This window comes from Somniosus microcephalus, chromosome 10 (genome assembly GCF_052327205.1).
Source record: "Somniosus microcephalus isolate GS21.2 chromosome 10, FLI_Smic_1.0, whole genome shotgun sequence".
Classification (NCBI taxonomy): Eukaryota; Metazoa; Chordata; class Chondrichthyes; order Squaliformes; family Somniosidae; genus Somniosus; species Somniosus microcephalus.
In genome coordinates, this window is record NC_140996.1 from 185,831,408 (window position 1) to 185,855,815 (window position 24,408).

General features: G+C 49.3%; 1 protein-coding gene across 1 annotated transcript in view; it reads left to right on the forward strand.

Annotated features, from left to right (window-relative positions):
- The window catches only part of LOC147111927 (relaxin receptor 1-like), a 220,318-nt gene that overhangs the window by 62,967 nt on the left and 132,943 nt on the right, over positions 1 to 24,408 (forward strand). The window contains exon 7 of the mRNA XM_085998301.1: positions 11,205 to 11,276. Within this exon, the coding sequence (XP_085854427.1) occupies positions 11,205 to 11,276 (72 nt within the window). The remainder of the gene's footprint in view (positions 1 to 11,204; positions 11,277 to 24,408) is intronic.

Below are 24,408 nucleotides of genomic sequence, written 5' to 3' on the forward strand. Positions count from 1 at the left end.
ATTTAATGGGTGCAAAGACGTATGGTTTATTACGAAATCTAGTAACCCCAACGAAGCCAGTGGAAAAGAGTTTTGAAGACACAGTAACGATACTACAGGAACATTTAAACCCCACACCGCTGCTGATAGCAGAAAGATTCAAGTTTCACAAATGGAACCAGCATAAGGATGAAAGAAATGCTGATTATTTAACAGAACTGCGCAAACTATCGAAACACTGCCAGTTTGGAGCGGGACTGGCAGATACCTTAAAGGACAAGTTTGTGTGTGGGCTTCAAAGTGAAGGAACCCAGAAACGGCTTTTATCTGAAAAGGACCTTACGCTGGAAAAGGCTTTCAGCATTGCGGTATCATATGAAGCAGCAGCACGGGGCGCTGCAGAGATACAACAGAGACCGCAAGAATATGGCACAAACGAAATGTCATATGGAACAGAGAAGTGCTATCGCTGCGGCAGAACAACACACGACCAGAATGATTGCTGGTTCAAAGACAAAGTGTGCAGACAGTGTGGAAAAGTAGGACACATAGCACGAGTCTGCAGGTCGGGAAAGAAAACCAGCAATAAGAAACCTACCAAAGAAAAGTACAAGAAGGTACATAAGATGACGGAGAATAGTTCAGACGAACAAAAGAGTGATAACGACTGTGAAAGCAGGGAACTGAGTTGTCTGAAATTACATAATGTGATCACAACGGAGGATCACCGAACCATTTGGGTCACTCTCAAGAAAGCAGGAGTCCAGGTAAAGATGGAATTGGACACAGGATCAGCCCTAACAGTCATAAACCGACGGGACTACGAGAGGTTATTCTCACACATACCCTTGAGAGACACAAAAATTATTTTGAAGATGTACACGGGGCAAAAAGTCTACCCCAAAGGAAAAATAAGGGTGACCGTTATATATAACGGTAAGGAAACACCAAAACTACACCTGTATGTATTGCAAGATGGAGGACCACCATTACTGGGACGTGAATGGATCCGGAAAATACAACTGAATTGGCATTCCATACAGGCACTGACTGTGGCTGACAAAAAGGATGACGACGTCACACCTGGGCGACTGTCAAAGATCCTAACTGACGCGAAAGAACTGTTCCAGCAAGTACTCGGAACACTAAAAGGCATGACAGCGACGATTAAAATTGAAGAAAACGCAAGCCCAAAATTTTTTAAGGCCAGACCGTTACCTTATGCGATCCGCCCAGCCGTCGAAGCAGAGCTGGAGAGTCTGGAACATTCAGGTGTACTGTCCAAGGTAGACTGGAGCGAGTGGGCTACACCCATTGTCCCTGTGATGAAAAAGTCATTGAGCAGCACGCCTGGGGAACCAAGGAAGGTTCGCATCTGTGGGGACTTTAAGGTAACAGTGAACCCGGTCCTTCACACCGTACAATATCCACTTCCGCGGATTGAAGATATTTTCGCCTCACTATCTGGAGGGAAACGCTTCAATAAGATTGATCTGGCCCAGGCGTATCTGCAAATGGAGGTAGAAGAAGCATCAAAAAAATACCTCACAATCAACACCCATAAAGGTCTCTACCAATACAACTGGCTGGTATTCGGGGTAGCATCAGCTCCGGCTATTTGGCAGAGGGCAATGGAACAAGTCCTGCAAGGGATCCCAGGGACCCAGTGTTATTTGGACGACATCCTGGTCACGGGCGAAAATGACAGTGATCACCTTGCCAACCTGGAGCAGGTGCTCACTAGATTGCAGGAATATGGGCTCCGAGCTAACCGCCCCAAATGCGAGTTTTTTAGAAAACAGATCTCGTATTGTGGCCACGTTATCGATAAAGAGGGGTTACAGAAGTCCCCAGAGAAGATTGAGGCAGTAGTCAAGGCTCCAGCACCGGAAAATGTGTCACAACTGAGGTCGTTCCTCGGGCTGGTAAACTACTACCATTAGTTCTTGCCAAATTTGTCTACAATACTACACCCACTGAACACCCTACTGCAAACTGGGGTGCCATGGAAGTGGAGTGACGAATGTAGACGAGCTTTCCAGAAGAGCAAAACACTAATCACATCGAAAGAGCTATTGGCCCATTACAACCCAGCATTACCAATTCGGTTGGCATGTGATGCGTCACCCTACGGCATTGGAGCGGTGCTGTCGCACAAATTCTCGGACAGCTCAGAGAGGCCAATAGCCTTTGCGTCACGATCACTAACCTCAGCCGAGCGTAACTACGCTCAGATTGACAGGGAGGCCCTCAGCCTAGTGTGGGGAGTGAAAAAGTTCAATCACTATCTGCACGGGCAGAAATTCACCCTGCTGACTGATCACCAGCCTCTTGTATCCATTTTTAATCCGATGAAGGGTGTTCCGGTGATGACTGCGCAACGACGACAAAGATGGTCACTTTTTCTAGGGGCGCAGCACTATGAGATTGAATATAAGGGCACGAAACAGCATGGAAATGCTGATGGGCTATCACGCCTACCACTGCCTACTGCGGAGGAAGCACCAGCAGTGGATCCTGTCGAAATATTCCATTCGACTATAGTTGAATACCTACCGGTAACTAACGCTTGTATCGAAAAGGAAACCCTAAATGACCGGACACTGTCTCGGGTATATGATTTGACGGTGAAGGGATGGCCAGCACATGGCGACTCACTGTTGCCAGCATTCTCGACAAGGAGAGAACAGCTGTCAGTGTGCCGGGGGACCTTGATGTGTGGATCAAGAGTGGTAATTCCACCCAAGTTAAGGGATAGAGTGCTCAATGAGCTTCATGAGGGTCATCTGGGAGGGGTAAAAATGAAAAGCCTAGCCAGGGCTTATGTGTGGTGGCCGGGAATCGATAAACAAATCGAGGACCTGACCAAGAGTTGCTCAGGATGCCAGAAAGTCCAAAATGCACCACCACAGGCCCCTCTACACCCATGGGAGTGGCCCTCATCTCCATGGCAACGGGTGCATATTGATTTTGCTGGTCCATTCATGGACTCAATGTTTTTAATAGCCGTGGGTGCGCACTCGAAATGGCCTGAGGTCATCAAAATGTCCTCCACCACCACGGAGAAAACTATTGCAGTCCTACGGACCATTTTTGCCAGGAATGGCTTGCCAGAACAGATTTGCTCCGACAACAGACCACAGTTTGTGTCCGAAGAGTTCCGGAGGTTCTTGAAAAAGAATGGGGTAAGGCATTACACATCCGCCCCGTATCATCCAGCCACAAATGGATTGGCTGAGAGATTCGTACAAACCTTTAAGAAGGCAATAAAGGCTATGTACAATGACAACATTCCGCTGCACCACAAGGTGGACAATTTCCTGTTCGCCTACCGGAATGCAACACATGCAGTCACCAACCAGGCCCCAGCCATGATGTTCTTTAACCGAAGGTTAAGATCTCGCCTGGATTTGCTCAGACCAAATGTACGAAGAGATGTTGAGAGTAAGCAATTCCAACACATCCATGAGAAGCCAACAAGGAGCTTCACTGTAGGGCAACCAGTCTTGACCCGTGACTACCGAACAGAAAAATGGCAGCCAGGAACGATATGCACACGGCAGGGCTCACTAATGTACACAGTGGACGTTGGGGAGAGCATCGTGAGACGCCATGCTGACCAGATCCTAGAGTCACAGGAACAAGTCAACCCCATGCTTCGCCCATACGTACCTGGTGATGAACCCGACGTACAGGTTGCATCTACCCCAGAAACAGTAGCATCGGAAGCTGATGAACCAACCGACGACAGGGGGCCAGAATCGCCTCCGCACCAAGAGCAAGACACTCGGGAAAGGCGCTATCCAGAAAGGATCAGGAAGCCTCCCCAAAGACTGAATATATAAATAGACTATTTTCAGCTAATGTTGCATGTTAAAAGTGTTAATTGTAATTAGTTTGATATTTAATTGTTAAATGAGTGTTATGGTACTGTTAATCTAAAAGGGGAGGAATTGTAATGTATATACCTTTAAGGGGGGAACTATCTTTTACAGCTCATGTATACTGCAGTACCGGCAGTGACCACAGCTGTATATAGCACTGAGTAGTAATCTGTACAGATCAGTTCCAGTGTGAGCCACGTTGAGTAAACACCTGTTGTACCGTTCTCCTGCAGTCTGTGTCTTATTATACACAGACACAACACGCATGAACTTCCGACAGTAAGTGCGCAGGACGCCATCTTGGTAAAGGGGTTTGCGTACGTGCATGTCTACCGAGCACCGGCAACCTGCAGAGCAGGCAGATAATGGCACAAATCAGTGTGCAATGCTGATTTAGAGCCACTGCTGCCAATGTCGAACACCACACTCCAACCAACGCCCTGTCTAACCTCACACAGCTGAACACATCGTTAAACAGAATAAAGGGTCCCCCACCAGGGATTTAAAGGGATCATGAAGACTTACAGGTTAGTTGCTAGTAGATTTCTTCTGGATGCTGGTGCAATTGTATGCATTTTTGGAGGTTTCCTATACTTGGCTAAAGTTTGAATAGTCTACAGGGAGTGGTCAGTTTTAGATCCGTGGTTCAGTGGATAAATAATTACACGGATGCTGTACATGAACAAATAACAGGTCTTTACTGGAGGAGGGTAATCTCTAGACTGGGGTACAGAGGCATGCGCAGAGCTTATATACCGGTGTGGTCACTGCCGGTACTACAGTATACAGGAGCTGTAAAAAGTAGTTCTGACTTAAAGCACATACACTACAATTCCTCCCTTTTTAGATTAATAATACCCCCTTAATATTCAAAAGCAATTACATTTTTACATGTACATTCAATAACAAAAGTCCATTTATAGATTCAGTCTTTGGGGCGGCTTCCTGACCCTTTCGGGATAGCGCCTTTCCGGAGGTTCTTGTTCTTGGTGCAGAGGCGATTCTGACCCCCTTTCATCGGGTAGTTCATCGGGTTCCACTGCTACTGGGTTTGACGTAGATACTACCGTTATGTCGGGTTCATCCCCAGGTACTCGAGACATGGGGTTGACGCATTCCTGTGATGCTAAGATCTGATCGACGTGGCGTCTCACAATGTTCTTCCCGACATCCACTGTGTACATTAATGGCCCCTGCCTTGTACATATCGTTCCGGGTTGCCACTTCTCTGTTCGATAGTCCCGGGCCAAGACTGGTTGCCCTACTTTGAAGCTCCTTGTCGGCTTCTCGTTGATGTGCTGGAATTGTTTGTCCTCAACATTTCTTCGCACATTTGGTCTGAGCAAGTCCAGACGAGATCTCAACCTTCGGTTAAAGAACATCATGGCCGGGGTCTGGTTGGTAACTGCATGTGTCGCGTTTCGGTAGGCTAATAAGAAATTGTCCATCTTATGCTGTAGTGGAATTTCCTCATCGCACATGGCCTTTATCGCCTTCTTAAAGGTTTGTACGAACCTCTCAGCCAATCCATTGGTGGCTGGATGATACGGGGCGGATGTGTAATGCCTTACCCCATTCCTTTTCATGAATTTTTGGAACTCATCGGACACAAACTGTGGTCCATTATCAGAGCAGATCTGCTCTGGCAACCCGTTTCTGGCAAATATGGTCCGTAGGACTGCAATCGTTTTCTCTGCAGTGGTTGAAGACATCTTTATCACCTCAGGCCACTTTGAATGAGCATCCACTGCTATTAAGAACATTGAGTCCATGAATGGACCAGCGAAATCAATGTGCACCCGTTGCCATAGAGAGGAGGGCCACTCCCATGGGTGTAGAGGGGCATGTGGTGGTGCATTTTGGACCTTCTGGCATCCTAAGCAGCTCTTAGTTAGGTCTTCGATTTGTTGATCGATTCCCGGCCACCACACATAAGCCCTAGCTCGGCTTTTCATTTTCACTCCCCCCAGATGACCTTCATGTAGATCATTTAGCACTCTCTCCCTTAATTTGGGTGGAATCACCACTCTGGATCCACACATCACTGTCCCCTGGTATACTGACAGCTGTTCTCTTCTGGGTGAGAATGCTGGCAACAGTGAGTCGCCATGTGTTGGCCATCCCCTCACCGTCAATTCATATACCCGTGACAGCGTCGGATCATTGCGGGTCTCCTCTATATCCGCGTTTGTTACTGGCAATCGTTCAATTATCGACGAATAAAATATCTCGATCGGGTCCACTGCTGGTGCTTCCTCCACAGTAGGCAGTGGCAGGCGCGATAGCCCATCAGCGTTCCCATGCTGTCTCGTGCCTTTATATTCTATTTCATATTGATTCGCCCCTAGAAACAGGGACCATCTTTGTAACCGCTGTGCAGTCATTACTGGCACGCCCTTCTTAGGATTAAAGATGGAGACAAGTGGTTGGTGGTCAGTCAGCAAGGTGAACTTCTGTCCATGCAGATAGTGGTTGAATTTTTTTACTCCCCATACTAGGCTGAGGGCCTCCCTGTCAATCTGGGCGTAGTTGTGCTCGGCTGAGGTTAGTGACCGAGACGCAAAGGCTACTGGCCTCTCCAACCCGTCTGGGAATTTGTGCGACAGCACCGCTCCAATGCCGTAGGGTGATGCATCACATGCCAAACGAATTGGTAGTGCTGGGTTGAAATGGGCCAACACCTCTTTTGATGTGATCAATTCTTTACACTTCTGGAAAGCTCGTCTACGTTCATCATCCCACTTCCATGGTACCCCTGTTTGCAGTAGGGTGTTCAGCGGGTGTAATACCGTAGACAAATTTGGTAAGAACTTGTGGTAATAGTTTACCAGCCCGAGGAACGACCTCAGTTGTGACACATTTTCCGGTGCTGGACCCTTGACTACTGCCTCTATCTTGTCAGGGGACTTATGTAACCCCTCTTCATCGATGACGTGGCCGCAATACGAGATCTGTTTCTGGAAAAACTCGCACTTGTGGCGATTAGCTCGTAGCCCATATTCCTTTAATCTGGCGAGCACCTTCTCCAAGTTAGCGAGGTGATCACCGTCATTTTCGCCCGTGACCAAGATGTCGTCCAAATAACACTGGGTCCCTGGAATCCCTTGCAGGACCTGATCCATCACCCTTTGCCAGATAGCTGGAGCCGAGGCTACTCCAAACACCAGCCGGTTGTATTGATAGAGACCTTTATGGGTGTTGATCATAAGGTAATGTTTCGAAGCTTCTTCTACCTCCATTTGCAAGTACGCCTGGGCTAGATCTATTTTGGTGAAGCGTTTACCACCAGACAGCGAGGCGAAAATATCCTCAATTCGTGGAAGCAGATATTGCACCGTGTGAAGGACTGGGTTCACTGTCACCTTAAAATCCCCACAGCTGCCGACCTTCTTTGGTTCCCCAGGCGTATTACTCAACGACCTCTTCATTACAGGAACGATGGGTGTAGCCCACTCGCTCCAGTCCACTTTGGACAGTACTCCTGAACGTTCCAACCCTTCCAGCTCTGCTTCAACCGCTGGTCTGATCGCATAAGGCACTGGTCTGGCCTTCAGAAACTTTGGGCTTGCATTATCCTCTATTTTAATTGTTGCTGTTATTCCGTTTAGTGTTCCTAGTCCCTCCTGGAATACTTCTTTTGCGTCAGTTAGCATTTTTGACAGTCGTCCAGGTGTGACGTCGTCATCCTTTTTGGCCTCCACCTTCAGTGCCTGTATGGAATGCCAATCTAAATGTATCTTCCGGATCCATTCACGTCCTAGCAGTGGTGGTCCTCCATTTGGCAATACATATATATCCATTTTAGGTATTTCCTGACCTTTATATGTCACTTTCACCCTTATTTTTCCTTTGGGGTAGACTTTTTGCCCCGTATACGTCTTCAAGACAATCTCTGTAGCTTTCAAGGGTATGTGTGAAAATAGCCGCTTGTAGTCTCTTTGATTTATGACTGTTAGAGCTGATCCTGTGTCCAATTCCATTTCCACTTGGACTCCGTCTATCTTGAGTGTAACCCAGATAGTCTGGTGATCCTCCATTTCGGTTACATTATGTAGTTTCAGACAACCCAGCTCCTTGCTTCCGGAGTCTGTGTCACTTTTCTGTTCGTCTGAACCACTGTCCATCACCTGGTGTACCTTTTTGTACTTCTCCTGTGGAGATTTCTTACTGCTGGTTTTCTTCCCAGACCTGCAGACTCTTGCTATGTGTCCTGCTTTCCCACACTGTCTGCACACTTGGTCCTTGAACCAACAATCTTTCTGGTCATGTGTTGTTCTGCCGCAGCGATAGCACTTCCCTGTTCCATTGGTCATTCCGTTGGTGCCATATTCTTGCTGTCTCCGTTGTATCTCTGCAGCGCCCCTTGCGGCTGCTTCGTGTGATACTGCCATACTGAAAGCTTTGTCCAGCGTAAGGTCCTTTTCTGATAGAAGCCGTTTCTGGGTTCCTTCACTTTGTAGCCCACACACAAACTTGTCCCTTAACGTGTCTGCTAGTCCCGCTCCAAACTGGCAGTATTTCGATAGCTTGCGCAGTTCCGTTAGGTACTCAGCATTGCTTTCGTCTTTGTGTTGGTTCCTTTTATGGAACTTAAACCATTCTGCTATCAGCAGAGGTGTGGGGTTTAAGTGGTCCTGTAGGATTTCTACTATGCTTTCAAAATTCTTGTTTACCGGTTTCTCTGGGGTTATTAGATTTCGCAGTAACCCATAAGTTTTTGCACCCATGGAATTTAACAGAACCAGTGCTTTATTAGCATCTGGCACTTCATTCACCCTGCAGTACACCTCAATACGTTCCACATATGTCGCCCAATCTTCGACTTCATTGTCGAACGTAGAGATACTGCCACTCTTCGGCATCCTTGGTTGTGCATTAACTATCACCAATGGCGCCTCCCGCGCTTCCCCTTCTTCTCCGCTGGCACAAAATGGTGTCTCCCGCGCTTTCCTTCCTTCCCGCGCTCGCCCGTCTTCTCCGCTGCGGCTTCGCAAAATGGCGTCTCCTGCGCTCTTCCTTCTCCGCGGCTCAATGGCGTCTCCCGCACTCTCCCTGCTTCTCCGCGGCTCAATGGCGTCTCCCCTTGCTTCGCCCCGCAGACCCTGATCAGCCCGTGATCCCTGGCTGTGCTCTGCGCGTTCTTCTCTTGATATTTGTCGACGCCGCTCAGTCTAGAACCTGGCTGTTTCTTACCCTCTCTCTCTCCGGTTTGCAGTATTTTTCCTCAACGCCGCTCGGTGATCAACCCCCGGCTGCGCCCTGCTCTCTTCACCCTCTTTCTTACCCCGTCGACGCTGCCCGGCTCTCTCTCTCTGCCGTCGGTCGGCTCCAGCCGCCGCTGCTCGGGAAGGGTCTGCTCTGGACCTGTCGTCGGTCTCTTACTGCTCGTTGTGGCTGGGGAACCAAGCCCGGCTCTCCACAGCCTCCCCAGCGAAGTTGGATCGCTGCCTGACTGCTGGGCGGTTGCTCGCGTTCGACGCCCGTGTTCCTGGACTCGACTATTTTTTATGTTGCAGGTAGATTCGCATCAACACTCGTCGCTACTGTTAGATCCGTGGTTCAGTGGATAAATAATTACATGGATGCTGTACATGAACAAATAACAGGTCTTTACTGGAGGAGGGTAATCTCTAGACTGGGGTACAGAGGCATGCGCACAGCTTATATACCGGTGTGGTCGCTGCCGGCACTACAGTATACAGGAGCTGTAAAAAGTAGTTCTGACTTAAAGCACATACACTACAGTCAGGCTGGTCTAGCAGTACATTTTTTGTCATATAAAATCTTGTGCTGAAAGAAGTTGCTTCCAGATATGGGTGGCCTGGTAGGGCTTCCTCTGGGAATTGAACATGACTGGAAGAATTAAGAGAGGCCACACAGAGCAGGAAAAAAAGGAGGAGGAGGAAGGGGAGGGGAAGGGCCCTCAGCAAGAGGCCATACCTGCCAAGGGTCTTCAGGGAGCAATTTTCTTGCCTCAACTTCAGCGAGTACCAATGAATGAGATGTCTTCAGTTTACAAAAGATGTTGCGAGTGAAATCTGCCAACTGCTGCAGCCATAACTACCACCTCAAAGCCGATAAGGAGGCTCTTAAAATTAAGCTTTTTTTTTTAGGTGCAAGGGCATTAATAGGCACCTTTCAAAACCTTTTTACTTTACTAAGAAACTGACTACTGTATGCCAGTATAACTAGTAAATGGTTCTGCACAGTTTTTTTAAAGTCACTTTCAGTTATTTAAAATCAACAACAAAAACTTGTATTTATATAGCGCCTTTAACGTAGTAAAATGTCCCAAGGCGCTTCACAGGAGTATTATACGACGACAAATTTAACACCGAGCCACATAAGGAGAAATTAGGGCAGGTGACCAAAAGCTTGGTCAAAGAGGTAGGTTTTAAGGAACATCTTACAGGAGGAAAGAGAGGTAGAGAGGCAGAGAGGTTTAGGTGGGAATTCCAGAGCTTAGGGCCTAGGCAACAGAAGGCACGGCCACCAATGGTTAAGCGATTATAATCAGGGATGCTCACATACACAAATCTTTGAAGGTGGCAGGCAAATCACATGGGATCCTTGGCTTTATAAATAGAGGTATAGAGTACAAAAGTAAGGAAGTTATACAAAGCCTTTATAAATCACTGATGGGGCCTCAGCTAGAGTATTGTCAGGTTCTGGGCACCACACTTTTTAGGAAGCATCTCAAGGCCTTGGAGAGGGTGCAGAGGAGATTTACGAGAATGGTACCAGGGATGAGGGACTTCAGTTATGTGGAGAGATTAGAGAAGCTGGGATTGTTCTCTTTAGAGCAGAGAAGATTAAGGGGAGATTTAACATTGTATGGGGTTTTGATAGAGCACAGAGGGAGAAACTGTTTCCACTGGCAGGAGGGTCGGTAACCGGAGGACAGAGATTTAAGGTAATTGACAGAGGAACCAGAGGGAAGACACTTTATGTTGATATGTTCTGGAGTGTACTGCCAGAAAGGGCAGTAGAAGCAGATTTCATACTTTCAAAAGAGAATTGGATAAATACTTGAAGGGAAAAAAATTGCAGGGCTATGGGGAAAGAGCGAGGGAGTGAGGCTAATTGGATAGCTCTACCAAAGAGCTGGCGTCGGCACGATGGGTCGAACAGCCTTCCTCTGTACTGTATCATTCTATGATTCTATGAGACAGGTGAGATTTACCTTTTGGTCTCCTGAAGTAATGACAAATATAAATTTGAACACAAATATGCCCAAGTTGTTTTCTCTTTTCATGGATAGTACAAATTTGTAATGCCGAATATAATCTTTAACAATGTAACTAAGAAGACAGTTACAATCGTTATTTCATTGCCTTGCAGATATCTGCAGAATAACCGAATCAGATCCATCTCAAAAACTGCTTTTTGTGGACTTTACAAACTCAGACGATTGTAAGTAAACAGTTTATCCATACACAGTGACTTATTTTAATGCTTAGGGATAAGGCTAATAAATATTTGCATGCTTAAACATAAGCACAGGCTTAACATGATTTACTAAATAAAATGTAGCCAGGGCTGCAGTTTAATCCACAGTGTTTCCAGCGGTGATGCATGCTTGAAGAGAGTGTGTTGTCCTATCTCCAGCCCATACACTTTTTGAGCATGACCCCCTACTAGGAGCCTGGAATCCAGAATTTATCATTGTGGTAAGAATGAGTGGAACAGGCTCAGTTTGGATGTTCAGTTCAGCTAAAGATATCGAATTTGTGTTTTACTCACCCCAAATTAAATGATTATGGAGAAAGTTTATTTATTTTAAATTCTGTCTGGATGTGTGGTGGTGCAGCACATTATAATCCAACATACTCTCCCATAGTCTGGTTGAAGGGATAATTACAGTCCTAGCCCTTTTGGGCTACCCCAGAACAGGTGTATTCCCCAGACGTTCACCTTCAACTTAAGTTAGAGATAGCCGAATTCCATAAGACGCTTAAATGGGTCTAAAGGTTCAGGCTATCTCTCCCTAAAGGAAAGGAATGACTAAAGATGTTACCATCCTCGGGATAGTACTTTTAATAAGTTGAACTAGACTGTAACCTTCCGGATATTATGAGGGTCCGGAATATCCCCCAGATTTCTGCAGCTCCTTACAAAAGAGTGTACAGAATTTGTGGGTTCGCGAGTCTATACAGATTCACTCTTTGAGACAATTCTAAAAATATATAGTTTTATTTAAGAGCTGGCATTCAGTTAACATCTGTTGAATCGGTTGCAACATTAACAATTCAAAGTACAATTAGCTTACATTTCTTATTTCTCAGAGATCCTTATTCTCAAATCTTTACTTCGTTATATTTCTTATTTCTTACTTATTTCTAAATCCAGAACATTTCTTATTTCTTATTTCTAAATCCAGAACCTCCACCAAAAATCAATCACTTTGATATACCCGAGACTCATAGATAAAAACTTACAGAGATGCCTCTGGAAGGTTGAGAAATGCCCTGCCCGTTCAGCGTGTTCTGACGTTCTGTTAAAAAGGTCTTATTTTTATACCTTTTTGGCTTTGGTTTCTTCTTTGATGTTCTCTGCTGATGTCAGCTAATTGTCTTTATTGATACGTCTGTTTGAATGGTTTCTATGTTACTATCAATTCAACTATTGCATGCATAATTATTTCTCTACTTTTAGGTGTTCCAAAAAGTATCATTAAAACAATGACAGCTATGGTTTTTGTTTGATGTCATTCTTACCGAAGATTCTTCATTCATTTCTTAATATTGGCTTAACTGCTTTTTAGCAGACATTTTGACTCCGTTCTGCTTCAAGTTTAATACAAACACAATGCAATTGCTTGGTGTCATCTATTGAAGTTATATCTTCAAAGTCTTGTTGGTATGGTTTTTACTATATGTAAATCAAAACCACTTTAACTGTGTGTTTACTTGTTTTCTAGCTATCTCAATTGGTTGCATATTTAATCATGTTTCCTGTCATCCAAGTTTAACATAAAGCTGTCTCTCATCCTGCCAGTACACTTCACACCTAATCCGAGCCGTGTTTTGTCTCCACTGTCCTAGTACCATCTCGTCTGGTTTTGAATACCTCTTAATGTCTCTTTACTTCTTTTGTTCTATCGCAGCCCTGCCTTCGATCTATTTCATTTCCTTTCCAGTTTTGAAAAAGGGTTCACCCGAAACGTCGACTGTAATTTCTCTCCACGGATGTTGCCTGGCCTGCTGAGTTTTTCCAGCATTTTCTGTTGTTATTTAACATAAAACTATTTGACTAGCAGATGTTTCTTTACTTGATGTCATGTTTTCAAAGGCACATGCCTCTTTTAATGTTTGTATTTCTGTTTTATCTTGTTAGTTTTTCACACTTTAAACTGTGTCTCTCATTGTGTTCGTTGCAAACCATAGACCTTTCAGAACCACCAATGGTTTGCTTCAATCTTTCATTGTTTTAGAATATTTAACTAATTCCCATTTCAAAGCTTGTTTACAACTTTGTTATCAATTGATCTTTTCTCAGAAGCCTGTATTTCTGTTTACAGCCTTTCTGCTGAGACTTTTGTCTTTTAAACCCAATATGTCTTTTATTAATAATATTAGAAATCTGTTCATAGTATCGTGTATTTCTCTGAATCATGGCTATTCCTTCACATGGTAAGACACAGTATTCATTTGCACCCATGCTAATGTACAGCAGGACCAGGACAACTAAATGTCAGGTAACATTCATGCCCCTTAAGTGCCAGTCAATGACCACCTTCAACAAGAAAATGCCTAACCACGTCCCCCTGACCTTCAACAGCATCACCCGATTGAGTCTCCCATCATCAACATCTTGGGGGTCAACAACACTCAAGAAGCTCGACAGCATTCAGAACACAGCAGTTTACTTGATCAACACCCTTATCACTTGAGTCCTTATCCACACCCTCCATCGTTGCTGCACTGTGGCCGCAAGATATCCTGCGCCAAATTACCAAACTTACTTTGACAGTTCCTCCCTCTCCTATGACTTCCACCAGCAAGAAGGGCAAGAACAAAAGTGTCATGAGAACATTATCATTTCCACATTCCCCTCCAAGTCTCACACCATTCCTTCATCATCACTGAGTCAAAGTCTTGGAATCTCAAACTTAACATGACCGTAGAGGCACCACCATCACCACAACGACAGCAACAGTTCAATGTCTACCACCATCATTTCAGGGAAACTATAGATGGGCAGTTAATATGGCCTTATCTATGTCACCCACCTGCTAAGAAAGCTTTTTTTCTCCCATGCCATTTTCATGAGATCCCAACCTGCTTCCTTGATGCCCACATTACCCAACTCCTATACACTCAATTACCTTTTCAGTTCTTCATATTTGCCAAATTGTTAATGGCTCCTTTTGATAAGTCATCTTCCCTTCTTTTGAAAACTGCCTCTGCCATCACCACCTCCTCAATAAACCTGTCCATCCTCTCTAGTACCGCTCCATCACTAACCTTTTCCCAAAATCCTTGAACTTGCTACTCCCCAGCTCTGTGCCTATTTCCCCTAAAAATCCTGTTTAAATCTCTTGGGCAAGAAATTGGGCTCAGTAGCGCCCTTTTTTTGGGCGCTACAAGTACCCTTAGGTATCCAAAATGGAGTCATCCACCTGCATGCACGCACACTTCTGGTGCAAAGTGCGCTGGACTCCATCTTGGTGCAGGCGTTAGCGCGCATGCAGTAAATGTCTGTCAGGAAGTATGCAGAGCAGACAGATCATGACATCAATCAGCGCGCAACGCTGATTTGACGCCAGCACTGCCATTTTGCAGCTTAGCAGTCCAGCTGATGCCCTCTCTTAAGCTCGCACAGCTGAACACGTGTTAAGCAGCAGGAAGAACCCCCACCAGTGCTACTTAAAGGGATCATCAACTACTTAGTTAGTTGATGGTTGATTTATTTTTATGGTTGTTGCTACAATTCTACATGTTTTTGGTGTTTTCCATAGTTGTTTCAAGTTTCAAAATTCTACGGGGAGTGATGTGGCAGGTGCAGAAGTAGTTTTTGCTGACTTCAAGGCTTCTGCACAAACTATTGCTCCCAGACATGGGTGTACTAGTAGGCCTTCCTCTTGGAGAATGAGCAAAGGCCCCACAAAGTGCAGGACAAGCTGCTGGAAGAGGGAGGAGGAGGGGGAGAAGGACTCTCAGCAGGAGGCTATGGCCTAGAAATTCGGTTGTTTGCGCCAGCGGTTAGCGCCTAAAGAGACCGAGAATTGGGGCGTAACCTAATGTTGGGGCGGGCGCAATGAAGATAGCGACAACTCCCATATTGACTATACATTTAACGCCTGCGCCAAGTGTTTGCGCGCGCCCGCGAGCGCAAGCAGATCACGACGTCATTTCATTGTGCAACGCCTTTTCGGGGCGCCTGAGCGGATATTGGGTGGCGCCCGGAGCCTTTACGCCTAGCGCTATTAGTGACAGTTCAAAGGAGCGTTAGCAGGCCCTTCTCGGAGTCGGGGGGCGCTATTTAAAGGGGATAGCTCTAGTACAGAAGCTTCAGCCACTTGGCCTGTTCATTGCGATCGTTGGTGGAGAGAGTTGGTGAGCTACTGTGGAGCAGAGTTTTTGGAATTTAGCATTAGAGTACTTGGGACCCTCAAACCTGTCCGGAGCAGTTGGAGCACTAGACCTAACAGCCTTTTGACCAACTGGCATCAGAATGGGAGATGCTTTGGAGGGCCACGGCCTCATGGCCGAACACTATGAAGGGGCAGAGAGACGGCGGGAGAGAGGGCCGGGATTGGCCAGAAGGAGGAGGGGCAATGGAGGTCGGCCAATCCGAGGGCATGCTGCGAGGGTCTTTAGGCAGCAGGTGTCATACCTTGACATGTGTGCAAAGGCTCCAATTCGGGATGGACGTTGTTACTGAGCTGTACCACCTGCTTGCTGAGGATCTGCAGCCGCGTCTACGGTGCATGACCTCTCTGTCGGTGGCCGCTAAACTGACTGTTGGCCTCAATTTTTATGGCAACGGATCCTTTTAGTGAGCCATTGGGGACATCGCGAATATCTCTCAGGTTGCAGTCCACTGCTGCATCCGGCAAGTTACAGCTGCCCTTTATAGGCGAAGGTGTCAATTCATCACCTTCCCTCTGACCCTGGAGAAGCAGGCGGAGGAGGAGGAGGAGGAGGAGCATGCGGACGAGGAGGAGGAGGAGGAGGAGGAGGAAGATGGAAGGGCTCCTGAAAGTGGAAGGGCCATCCATCACAGGCTCATGAGGACTCGTATCGAGGCCCCTCTGGCGGAATGATGAGTGTCTTAACTGCTGTGCACTTTGGATGTTTCAAAGCCTCTGAAGGCCAGCATCACTGTAATTAGTCACGTACACCATAGCACATTTAAACTTCTCTTTATTGTCACAAAAGTCTTTCATTACAGCAAAACAACGTCATGTCAACAGAAACCATAACTAACAAAATAACAGTTAACTCTTCGGCAAAGCCGCCAAACTAAACAAACTATTCCCAACAATTCCAACAGGTGAGGGTCTCCTTGATTTTGGCCAAAGAAACATCTCAGCACCTCCCTCTACTGCTAGCCCCTTGATGGAGAACGACTTCTCTTTCGCACTCGGCCCCTTCCCTCCCTGCTGCTCCTACGTAATTGAACCCCAGTGGCGGGGTGAAGGCTGGGGGATGCCTGCTGACTGTCTGGAAGTGCAGAAGCCCCTGAGGGACGGCCTGGCCAACCTCTGGGCTTGGAGGGTGCGGACGCAGGATGCTTGATCTGAGCATGGCTGGAAGCAGTGTGCACTGCAGGTGGTGGCAGCTGCACTGCAGACGTGCCAGCGCTGGCATGTGGAATGGTCACCTGCCGAGAGAGGACACCTGCGCCATTGTCGGATGACACACTGGCTCTCTGAAGTGACCAGCTCGGCTCATCTACCACAATCGCATGCTCCACTGATTCCTGGCCTTGTATGGGACTGGAAGGGCCCGGGGTGATCCTAGCTGATGCAGATAGGGTGGCTGCAGTGAGAGTTTGCGTTGCCTCAATCTGTGTGTGAACGAGGCCGGCAAGTGACTGCGTGGCAGCAGTGAGGACCTGTGAGCCAGGTGCCAGTGCTTCGGAGAAGCCCTTGACAGTTCTTTCCATTGCTTCGGACAAGGCCGGTGCTGACCGCTCCACTGCCTCGGACAAGCCCTGCACAGACCTTTCCAGGGATTGTCCGAAGCCCTGAACAGTCCTTTCCATAGCGGCCTCGAAGCCCTGGACAGTCCTCTCCATTGTTGGCCCAAAGCCCTCGACAGACCTCTCCATTGTTGCCCCGAAGCCCTGGAGAGTCCTGTCCATTGTTGCCCCGAAGCCCTGGAGAGTCCTCTCCATTGCTGGCCCGAAGCCCTCGACAGACCTCTCCATTGTTGCCTCGAAGCCCTGGAGAGTCCTGTCCATTGTTGCCCCGAAGCCATGGAGAGTCCTCTCCATTGTTGCCCCGAAGTCCAACACACTCTTTGCCAGTGTATCTATTGACTGAGGCATCCTCCCCACTGCAGCCATCAGCTCAGTGTGCCTGAGCCGGGCCTGGGTGCTCATTTCAGCCAGGCGACGCACCTCCTCTGCACTCTGTGCAGCAGTCATCACTACCTGCCTTTCCCTCCGGGGAGACGGTGGCCAAACTTGCCTACCCCCCTTGCGTTGCTGCATGCCGCTTGGTCCGGCAACTGCCTGATCCTCAGAGCCCCCTCCCCTCCCCTCCAGGGAACTACTATCCCCAGTCTGTACATGTGTATGCTCCCCTGAGATTGGAATGGATGGTCCGGCTTCCTCCTGATCCTCGCCTCCGGAGGCACTGGCACTGGCAGCTTCAGCGCGTGGAGCCCCAGTTGGTGATGCATCATCTGAAAGCAGGGAGGTGGAAGAGTGGCTTTAGCAAAAGTACAGGTTGGCGGAAAGGCATGGCACATTGCGGCACACTGAGGAAGCATGCTGGCGGGGGGACCAAGTGGAAGGAGACAGCTGCAAAAGGTGAGAGCCTTACCCTCGCTGTCGAGAATGGGGTCGGCAACTGCAGTGGTAACAGGACCAGACAGACGTCCTCCAAGAATCTGGTGCACTCTCTCCTCGAGATCCGTGAGAGTGACCACTTGTGGAGGTCCGCCACCGGTTCGACGCTGCTCCTTTCGCATCGTCGCCAGCTTGGACTGCAGGGGAAAGAAGGGGAAGTTCTGTAACATGATGCCTTGAGAGATCATCTCATGCCCCCCATGGTGCAAGAGCCCTTACATGATGCCTTGAGAGATCATCTCATGCCCCCCATGGTGCAACAGCCCTTACATGATGCCTTGAGAGATCATCTCATGCCCCCCATGGTGCAAGAGCCCTTACATGATGCCTTGAGAGATCATCTCATGCCCCCCATGGTGCAAGGGCCCTTACATGTGGCCTTGAGTGAAATGTCCATGTGTGTGCCCAGAAAGGGCCATGGGTGCTTGCTGACAGATGGCCATTGGGGCATCATGGCAACAGGGTCCTCGAAGTTAGGTGCAGATGGAGGGAATCAGAAGTTTGCATAACCAACACTTACCCTAATGACCCGAGTGAGGTCATTGAATTTCTTCCTGCACTGAACAGTGGTCCTGGTCGCCATGCTGTTGGAGTTGACCCTCTGAGAAACCTCCTGTGGTAAACCACTGTTATACCTGCCTGTGTGCGTGTTTGTATTCCACTGTGTACATGTCTGTACATGCCTCGGCTGACTCCTCGCACGAGTCCAGGTATAAAGGTGACTGCTCCACAGTCCCTCTGTATTCTGGACTGGTCGACCACTCGAGGCACACCTTCATTCTCTTGTTAATAAAAGCCTGTTAGTTACTCGCTTAACCTCAGTCTTTTGAGTAATTGATAGCGCATCAATTTTATTAACAAGATTTTTTTATAATGGAAAAGATCCTCACACCAGCATGCCTGGACTTAGACCATCGGGAGGCGGATGCATCCACCAAGTTTGCTCACTGGCTTAAGTGCTTTGAAAGATTCCTGATCGCCTCCGCTGCAACGGTCAAATCGAATGAGGACAAACTGGATGTCCTGACCTCCAAAGTGAACCACCGAGCGTACTCGGTCATCCAGGACGCGACCTCGTACATGGCTGCTCTCAAGCTCCTCAAGGACCAGTACACGCGCCCAGTGAACGAGGTGTACGCCAGGCACCTCCTGGGGAGTCGTAAACAACAACCGGGGGAATCGACCAAGGAATACCTTCAGGCACTGTCTGTGCTTCGCCGGACCTGTGGTTGTAAGGATGTAAAGGCCGCCGTGTACACAGAGGAACTTATCCGGGACGCTTTTGTAGCGGGCCACAGGTCCAATTACACCCGACAGCGACTGTTGGAGCAGAGTGACCTCGACCTCAACAAGGCCTCTGAACTCGCACTATCATTGGACGCAGCCTACCGGGGCATGGATGCCTACTCCTCTGCACCGTGGACGCCGCGGGGAACGACAGCCTGGGACACGGTAGGACCGTCTCATAGCGCCGTGCCACCCCAGCCACATCCCAGCAACGGCCCAACTACTGCAGCAGTGTCCCAAGGCCAGAAATGCTACTTCTGTGGCCAGGCCAAACACCCCAGAGCGCGCTGCCCGGCGAAAAATGCGATCTGCTCGGGCTGCGGGAAGAAGGGACACTACGCCAGCATCTGCAGGGCCAAAGCCACCCCGAACACCAGCAGCGCCGCGTGTGGGCCATGCGGGCCGCCATCTTGGGCCTCCCCAGCCATGTGCGAACCACCGGAACAGCAGCCATTTTGGACGCCTCCAGCCACATGGGGATCATGGACGCCGCCATCTTGGATGCCAGCCGGGACGCAGCAGGCCCCCAACACCGCCTCATCTGATACCCGCAGCGACACACTGACCCCTACGCTGGCCTCCGTTACGCTGGACCAAGCGAGACCGCACCAACTGGCCCGGTCCACAATGGACATTAAGGTAAATGGTCACGAAACAACCTGCCTTTTTGACTCTGGGAGCACGGAGAGCTTCATCCACCCTGACACGGTGCGGCGTTGCTCTCTCCCAGTCCTGCCTGCACACCAGCGGATTTCTATGGCCTCCGAGTCCCAGTCGGCGGACATTGGCGGCTACTGCGTGGTGACACTCTTAGTAGATGGGACTGTGTACGATAATTTTAAACTTCTGGTCCTGCCCCACCTCTGCGCTGCCGTTCTACTGGGGTTAGATTTTCAGTGCCACCTTAAAAGTGTTACGATGGCGTACGGTGGACCCCTCCCCCCACTCACAGTCCGCAGCCAGCAGCTTCCAAATTGCCCGCCGCACACCAGGTGCAATCTCTCCACACTCAGAGTCACCCCCCCCCCTCACTGTTTGCTAACCTCACCCCCGACTGTAAGCCCATCGCCACAAAGAGCAGGCGATACAGTGCCGGGGACAGGGTTTTCATTAAAACCGAAGTGGAGCGGCTCCTGAAGGAGGGGATTATTGAGGGCAGCACCAGCCCCTGGCGAGCCCAGGTTGTGGTCGTTAAGACCGGCGAGAAGCAGTGCCTGGTCATCGACTACAGCCAGACAATAAGTTGCTACACCCTGCTGGACACTTACCCGCTCCCCCGCATAGCTGATATGGTCAACCAGATCGCGCAGTACCGCATCTTCTCGACCATTGACCTGAAATCAGCGTACCACCAGCTCCCTATCCGCCCTGAGGACCGCCAGTATACTGCCTTTGAGGCAAACGGCCGCCTCTATCACTTCCTTAGGGTTCCCTTTGGCGTCACCAACGGGGTCTCCGTCTTCCAAAGGGAGATGGACCGGATGGTCGATCAAAATGCGTTGCAGGCCACTTTCCCATATCTGGACAATGTGACCATCTGCGGCCATGACTTGCAGGACCATGACGCAAACCTCGAAAAATTCCTCTGCACCGCCCAACTCCTGAACCTGACGTATAACAAGGAGAAGTGCATATTCCGCACAAGCCGCCTCGCCATCCTTGGCTGTGTTGTGGAACACGGAGTCATCGGTCCCGACCCCGACCGGATGCATCCCCTTATGGAACCCCCTCTGCCACACTGCCTCAAGGCCCTGAAGAGGTGCCTAGGGTTTTTCTCCTATTACGCCCAGTGGGTCCCCTGCTATGCGGACAAGGCCCGTCCGCTGATCAAGTCCACCTCTTTTCCCTTGACGGCAGAGGCCCGCTTAGCCTTCCACCGTATCAAGGAAGACATTGCCAAAGCCACCATGCACGCAGTGGACGAATCCATCCCCTTCCAGGTGGAAAGCGACGCGTCCGACTTTGCCCTGGCCGCTACCCTTAATCAGGCGGGGAGACCCGTGGCCTTCTTTTCACAAACCCTCCAGGGCCCGGAGACCAGACACTCCGCTGTTGAGAAGGAGGCCCAGGCTATTGTGGAGGCTGTGCGTCATTGGAGGCACTACCTGGCCGGAAAACGATTTACCCTGCTCACTGACCAGCGTTCAGTTGCTTTTATGTTTAACAACAAGCAGAGGGGCAAAATCAAAAACGACAAGATCTTGAGGTGGAGAATCGAACTTTCCGCCTACAATTACGAGATCTTGTACCGGCCCGGGAAGTTCAATGAACCCCCAGATGCTCTATCGCGTGGCACCTGCGCCAGCGCGCAGATCGATAGACTGCGGGCCCTCCACAATGACCTCTGCCACCCGGGGGTCACCAGGTTCTTCCACTTCATCAAGGCCCGCAACCTGTCTTACTCCATTGAGGAGGTCAGGACTATGACAAGGAACTGCCAAGTCTGCGCTGAGTGCAAACCGCACTTTTATAGACCAGACAGGGCTCACCTGATAAAAGCCACTCGCCCCTTCGAGCGCCTGAGCGTTGATTTTAAAGGGCCTCTCCCCTCCTCCGACCGCAATGTGTACTTCCTCAACATTATTGATGAGTACTCCCGTTTCCCATTCGCCATCCCCTGCCCGGACATGACCAGTGCCACGGTCATTAAATGTCTGAACGACCTCTTCACCCTGTTCGGTTTCCCCAGCTATATCCATAGCGACCGGGGCTCATCATTTATGAGCGACGAACTCCATCAGTACCTGCTCGCTAGGGGTATTGCCACAAGCAGGACCACCAGTTACAACCCCCGGGGGAACGGACAGGTGGAAAGAGAGAATGCGACAGTTTGGAAGGCCGCCCTGCTAGCCTTAAAGTCTAGGGGCCTTCCGACCTCCCGCTGGCAGGATGTGCTCCCCGATGCGCTCCACTCTATTCGGTCACTGCTCTGCACTGCCACTAACGCCACCCCTCATGAGAAAATGTTTGTCTTCCCAAGGAAGTCCACATCGGGGACATCGCTACCGCCATGGCTGACGTCCCCAGGACCGGTCCTACTGAGAAGACACGTGAGGACCCATAAAACGGACCCCCTGGTCGAGAGGGTCGACCTCCTCCATGCCAACCCCCAGTATGCTTACATTGCGTACCCGGACGGGCGGGAGGACACAGTCTCCATACAAGACCTCGCACCCTCGGGGGCCCCAGTAACCCACTACCCACTACCACCCCCACCCCACGATCCAATATCCAACCCCAGCAGACGGCACGCCTGGGCCCCGCGACCCGCTAGACACCCACGAGGACTACACACCAGCGCCCCAGCCTACGCGGGACTCGACGCCGGAAGCTTCACTACCCCTGCCGTCGCCACGTCGATCACAGCGGCAGACAAGACCTCCGGAGAGACTCCAATACACAAACTTTTAATACACTTCACCCCGCCGGACTCATTTTTAAACAAGGGGTGAATGTGGTAAACCACTGTTATACCTGCCTGTGTGTGTGTTTGTATTCCACTGTGTACATGTCTGTACATGCCTCGGCTGACTCCTCGCACGAGTCCAGGTATAAAGGTGACTGCTCCACAGTCCCTCTGTATTCTGGACTGGTCGACCACTCGAGGCACACCTTCATTTTCTTGTTAATAAAAGCCTGTTAGTTACTCGCTTAACCTCAGTCTTTTGAGTAATTGATAGCGCATCACCTCCCTCCAAGATCGCCGGTAAGCCTTTTGATTCAGCCTCTTGCCATTGTCAGGATACAGAACATCTCAACGGCGCTCAACTGCAGACACCAACTGGTCCAGAGCCTCAGTGCTGAAGCGCTCTGCTCTCTGTCTCACCTTCTCCATCCTCACCAAGTTTCCTGCGCCAGAGAAGGGCGAGCGCCGATTCTGAGGCCTACAGGGCATTGAGTGTAGCAGCTCAGGCTGACTGACCCACCCCTTTAAGAGCCGGCCGGCGCCTGGAAGTCTCGTGGTCTCCGGTAATTGAGATCACCTGCGCTGCGCCCGTCCACGCCGATATTGGGTAGCGCCTGAATTTTTGCGCCTTAGGAGCCCCGTGCAATGTCTGAGTTTGCGCCTCAATCCCCTTTGGGGGCGATGCAACCTAATATCTCGCCAGGCAGCGATAAGTTTCATCTGGCTATAAACATTGCGCAGCGCCAGTTCTAACGCCTCAAGCGGGGCTATACCCAATTTCACAGAATCACACAGAATCACAGAATCCCCACAGTGCAGATAGAGGCCATTTTGGCCCATCAAGCCTATATTCGCCCAGGGTGTTCAGGGAGTAATTTTCCTACCTGAACTTCAGCGACAACCAATGTGTGAGATGTCTGCGCTTTACTAAGGAGGTCCTCACTGAAATCTGCCAACTGCTGCAGCCACAACTCCAACCACAGAGCAGAGCAAGGACTGCATTGTCAGTGACTGTGAAGGTGACCGTGGTGATGAACTTCTATGCATCTAGCTCCTTCCAGGCTGGAGCTGGAGATATTTGCAACATCTCACAGTTTGCCATCCACTGTTGCATAAGGGAGGTCACTGAGGCTCTCTATTCAAAGAGAGCTAATTTCATTTAATTCTCTCCTGCCAGAGACGAGCAGGTAGAGTGAGGGTTTGCTAGGAATGCAGGCTTCCTCATGATGCAGGGTGCCATTGACTGCACGCACATTGCTTTGCAGGTGCGGCATGTCAAGTCTGCCATGTACCGGAACTGAAAGTGATTTCACTCCCTCAACATGCAGCTGGTGTGTGACCATAGGCAGCGCATCATGCAGGTCAATGCCTGGCATCCTGGAGCAGTCATGATGCATTCATTCTGCGGCAGCCTGCTGTGCCCACTGTATTTCAGCCACTACAGCAAACCAAAGGGTGGCTATTGGGCAACAAGGGCTATCCGCTGATGACATGACTCATGACTCTGGTTCCCAACCCACGCACACATGCGCAGCATGCATACAATGAGAACCAGGTAAGGTTCTAGGTAGAAGATCAGCCATGATATTATTGAATGGCAGAGCAGGCTCAAAGGCCCGAATGGCCTACTCCTGCTCCTATTTCTTATGTTCTTATGTTCTTATTAACCATGCTGCCACAAGAAATGTGACAGAGCAGACCATTGGCGTGCTGAAGCAACAATTCCATTGCCTGGAGCGCTGGAGCGCTCTGAAAGAGCCCTGCAGTACTCAGTACTGAGCGGGTCTCAAGATCTGCGGTGGTATGTTGCATGCTGCACAACCTTGCAAT